The sequence below is a fragment of the Austrofundulus limnaeus genome, unplaced genomic scaffold (genome assembly GCF_001266775.1).
Source record: "Austrofundulus limnaeus strain Quisiro unplaced genomic scaffold, Austrofundulus_limnaeus-1.0 Scaffold408, whole genome shotgun sequence".
NCBI lineage: Eukaryota > Metazoa > Chordata > Actinopteri > Cyprinodontiformes > Rivulidae > Austrofundulus > Austrofundulus limnaeus.
In genome coordinates, this window is record NW_013952810.1 from 196,077 (window position 1) to 201,007 (window position 4,931).

Sequence of the window (4,931 nt, forward strand, 5' to 3'; positions counted from 1 at the left end):
ATATTATTGACGCGACCAATTAAGGAAATGGGTAGCTTGGACCATTTTTCTATTAATTGCATAACTGATTCTGTAAGGGGGTTACAATTAGTTGGAATAATATTTTTTTATTGTGGGAGTAATTTTAACCCCTAGATAAGTAAATCCTTGTTTTGACGCTACATATGGAGTTGAAACTGGAGGATTGAGACCTTGTTTTTCTGATAAGTACATTATTTCAGATTTAGCATTATTTATCTTATAACCTGAAAAAATTCCAAAAGACTTAATTAAATCAGTTATTGTGGACATGGTGATCCCCAACTTAGAGCAAAACAGAATTATGTTGTCCGCATACAGGGCTATACGATGTTCTGAGCTCCCTATTCTTATACCGGTTATATTATTGTGCTTGCGAATTGCCATAGCTAAAGGCTTGATGGCCAGTGTGAACAACAGAGGAGAAGTGGGGCAGCCCTGCCTTGTCCCGATTCAGTTTAAAAGGAGATGAAGTTAAACTATTTGTTAAAATTTCTGCTTGTGGGTTTGAATATATTTACTTTACCCAGCTAAGAAATTTCCCTCCTATACCAAAGCGTTCCATGGCAGAAAACATACGTATATTGCCATTCTATCTTGTCAAAGGCCTTCTCTGCGTCCAGTGACAGGATAGCATTGTCTGGGCCTTCAGATTTTTCAAAAATTACATTAAACACCCTTCTGATGTTGTGAAAACCCTGTCTTCCTTGTACAAAACCATTTTGATCAGGGTGGACCATCATGGGTAGAAGCGGCTCCAACTTCCTAGCCAATACTTTACACAAAATTTTACATCATTGTTAATAAGAGAAATTGGCCTATAAGAGCCACATTGGGTTGCAGGTTTACCTGGCTTCAGGAGTAGGGAAATTATAGCTGTATTAAGTGAGGGAGATAGAGACCCTTTTTCAAAGGCTTCCTGATACATGTCAAGCATTGGAGGTATCAGTTTGGATTGAAAAATTTTACATATTTCAATTGGAATTTGATCAGGCCCCAGGCTCTTACCACTTTTCAAAGCGTCAGATAGTAATTGTGCATTAAGCTCAAAATCAAGTGATTTTAGGGATTCGTTATCTAGGGGAGTAAATTCTAATGAATCCAAGAAATGAGTTTGTGCCTGGGAACCTAAATCTGAGTAATCTGAGCTATACAGTTTGTAGTAAAAATTTGAAAATGTGTTATTTATTTCTTTTGGATCAGATGTTAACACCCCTTCAGCTATTTGAATTGAGTTTATTGCTTTATCTGCTTGTTCCTGTTTGATACGCCAGGCCAACAGCTTACTGGCCTTTTCACCTTGTTCAAAGTAGGATTGTTTCAGTCTTTTTTATTTTATTTTCCAGTCTGTGTTAAGTTGGGTTGAARGATTATGAAATAGTTGTGTCTCTATATTTTTAATAGATTTTTCAAGTTGGTCCAATTCTTGTTTATTAATTTTATGCTTAAAGCTGGTAAAACGAATCATTTGGCCTCTTAAAAATGCCTTAAATGCCTCCCATCTCACAGTTGCTGAGGTTTGGTTAGTGTTCAATTCGAAATACTTATCTATTTTTGTTCCAATAAATTGTATGAAATCTGGGTCCCTAAGCCAAATTGATTGTAAACGCCACTTTGATGAAAATGAAAGATTAGGAACCTTAAGATAGAATGACACTGGAGCATGATCAGATAATACTATACTGTCATACCAACTATTTGTAATATGTGGAACGAGATCAGCTGAGACTAAGTAATAATCAATTCTTGAAAATGTTTGGCAAGTACTAGAGTAGCACGAGAAAGATAACTGATTAGGATGCATATTTCTCCATATGTCAACCAAATTAAGATCTTTCATAAAGTTAAGTAATTCTTTCCTTGTTTGTGCATGAGAGGTGTCTTTACTGTGGATCTATCTAACGATGGTATAAGAGTACAGTTAAAATCACCTCCAATAATGTGACCTCCAGGAAGCATCGCTACAGATAGAAACAGGTGTCTAAAAAAAGCAGGGTTATCATTATTTGCTCCATAAACATTAATCAAATTTAGTTTCACAGATAAAATCACACATTGTACGATTAGATATCTACCATATTGATCCTCAGTATCTTTCTGGTTCCTCATATTATCCAACGATTAGACATTTTTCACTCAAGGCACTAAAATTTATTTCAGTGTGCTAGGTTTGGGCAATATTGGCAAAAAAATTAATCACAACTAATTATGGTATTTAGCCTATAATGATTAATATGACGATTAATCCCATGGAGTCCCTGGATGCCCCACATCCTAGTCACATGACTAATTTAAATCACTCTAGTGAGAAAGATTTTCTCTCCGTAAAAATCTGTTCCAAATTGTATCAAAATGCAGACTTCAAGCTAAACATAATTTTTTAAATTGTGTCGACAGACCAAGTAAAACCTGAGTTATGATTAATAAAATTGCAGACCTTTAAAAAAATGTTTTTCTTATTTGAAGCAGAGAGGAGCATCGAGCGGACTGACCAGGGAAATCTCTAGTCAGTCTACCTGGCATTAAAGGGATCCATGATTAGTTTTAACATTAGACTTTATTTGATAAACATATATTTTACCTGTAAAATAAAGACTGTAAAAATACTGTAGGCTGTTTAGTTTTGAACATTTTTAAAAATATATTTTAATATGGATGGAGCCATTTTATTTACACGCAAAGCATTCTGGGTAAATTATGACGTGGATAGGTCATCGGTGCGAGGCTGCTAGCGAGCTATATCCACCCTGAAGATTAATCTTGGACAATATCTGATGATCGACTCTTTTAAATGAAACCAGAGAGCGTTGACAGAGAGGAGAAGGTAGAAATGACTCAGCCTGGAACTGAAAATATGGATGGAGGACAACAGTTTAGCTTGTTTGTCGCACTAGCGCCGAGCTAATATATATAAGACAATATAGCGCGAAGGCTAACAGGCTAAGCTGAGGTTCTTCTTCCATGAAGCAGCTCTGTTGTCCTCCATCCATATTTTCAGTTCCAGGCTGAGTCATTTCTACCTTCTCCTCTCTGTCAACGCTCTCTGGTTTCATTTAAAAGAGTAGATCATCAGATATTGTCCAAGATTAACCTTCAGGGTGGATATAGCTCACTCACACCAAGGACCTATCCACGTCATAATTTACCCAGAATGCTTTGCGTGTAAATAAAATGGCTCCATCCGTGTTAAAATATATTTTTAAAACTTTACAAAAGTAAACAGCCTACAGTATTTTACAGTCTTTATTTTACAGTTAAAATAAATGTTTATCAAATAAAGTCTAATGTTACAACTAATCGTGAATCCCTTTAATCGTATTAATCGTCAAGTGCCAATAAATAATCGATTAAAGTTTTTCCTGACGATTAATTGCACACGATATAATTTTGCCCAACCCTACAGTGTGCTCTAAAAATGAATCCACCCTGAAACCAGATGAAGCTTCTACTGAGCAGACAGCATGAGTGAGCACGATCAGAGTGGCTGTCCCTGATTGTAGCATCACTACAATGGTGATAAATTACCAAACTCTGTCATAAAAAAACCCTTCCCTGTCTTTGTTTTTCTGTTTAATTTGCTGATGATGCAATGAATTCTGGGATACCGTCGGCCACACAGGAAACTCAGATGCAGTCTACGTTTTCAGGGTTTTGTCTGCTGAGTAGGTGCATATGAATTGGGACAGTCTACGACGCGGGGCAGTGACAAAAGCGACTGACAAATGTGGCCGTCAGCTGCAACCCATGAGTTGAGTCACAGCCCACCAAATCACCTGGATTTAGATTCAGTTTTAAAATTAGAGTTAAAGTGAAAACTGCAGAGGATTTATATTTGTCCAGATTTTTCATATGTAAATATAGCTTTTACTTTTAAATCCTGGTTTAAAATATTTTATTTTTTAAATTTTTTTATTGAAGACCACTGATATAAATTAACGATTCCTAATCTTTTTTTCTTAAAAGCCCCTTTAAGAAAAGAGGCTTCATAAGACCAATATGCAACAGGTTTAATGTTGCATATTGTTGCATAACGACACACAAATAACCTTTTCATTTCATAAGTCACTCCTCATTTGACTTATTCTAACAGCGTGCAGAAGATGCTGCATCTGTTTATGTCAGCTCCTCAGTCTGCAGCAGGGTGCAGCCTGTGGTCCAGGACAAAAACCAGGGACCTAGTTTTATATTTTTCTTAAGTGAAAATTAGAGGACAAATTTGCAGACAAAACGAAAAATCTGGCTAATGGATTCAGAAATGCCTTCCTGGACATGATTCTGCTCTTCATTTATTAAAACCCAGAGTTTAATGTGAGATGTTCTGCTGTGATTGTGGTTGAAGGTCATATTTATTTTGTGCAGCGAGGTCACCCACATTCTAACACAGAGACACATCTGCTCACCTGCTGAACTTAATGTTTGCTCCGGGGGAGGATTAGAGCTTTATGCTTCATGAATATGACTCAGACGGAGTAAAAAGCAGCTGGAAGCACTGATCTGAAGCATCTAAAACCTCTGAGTCGTTTCTTTACTTAAACATTCATTGTATTTACATTTTTTCATAATAATTTTGTGTCTTCTTGCAGGTTTAAAAAGCGGGTATTGATCCAGCAGCTGGAGGACGCCCTCGCCGAACTGGAGGAGAACCAAACAACATGCTCCCAGGTCACCAATCATCATGGGACGTAGCCTCTGGAGAAACAAACAAGACTCCTGAAGTGTTTGTTGTGCTGCTGCTGCTGCTGGGTTTTACCACCAGTGAAGAGTCAGAGGACACGCTGTGTCAGAGTTTACCTGCAGGAAGGGCCTCTGACATGAATACAGACATTAAAAATACAGCCTTAAACATCTATATGGCTCTTAATCACTCACTCACACACTCACACACACACACACACACACACACACACACACAC

General features: G+C 37.2%; 1 protein-coding gene across 1 annotated transcript in view; it reads left to right on the forward strand.

Moving 5' to 3' along the window:
- The window catches only part of ints6l (integrator complex subunit 6 like), a 29,809-nt gene extending 24,944 nt beyond the window's left edge, over positions 1 to 4,865 (forward strand). Inside the window, exon 18 of the mRNA XM_014024138.1 lies at positions 4,602 to 4,865. Within this exon, the coding sequence (XP_013879592.1) occupies positions 4,602 to 4,704 (103 nt within the window). The 3' untranslated portion in view covers positions 4,705 to 4,865. The remainder of the gene's footprint in view (positions 1 to 4,601) is intronic.
- Positions 4,866 to 4,931: the final 66 nt, after the last annotated feature.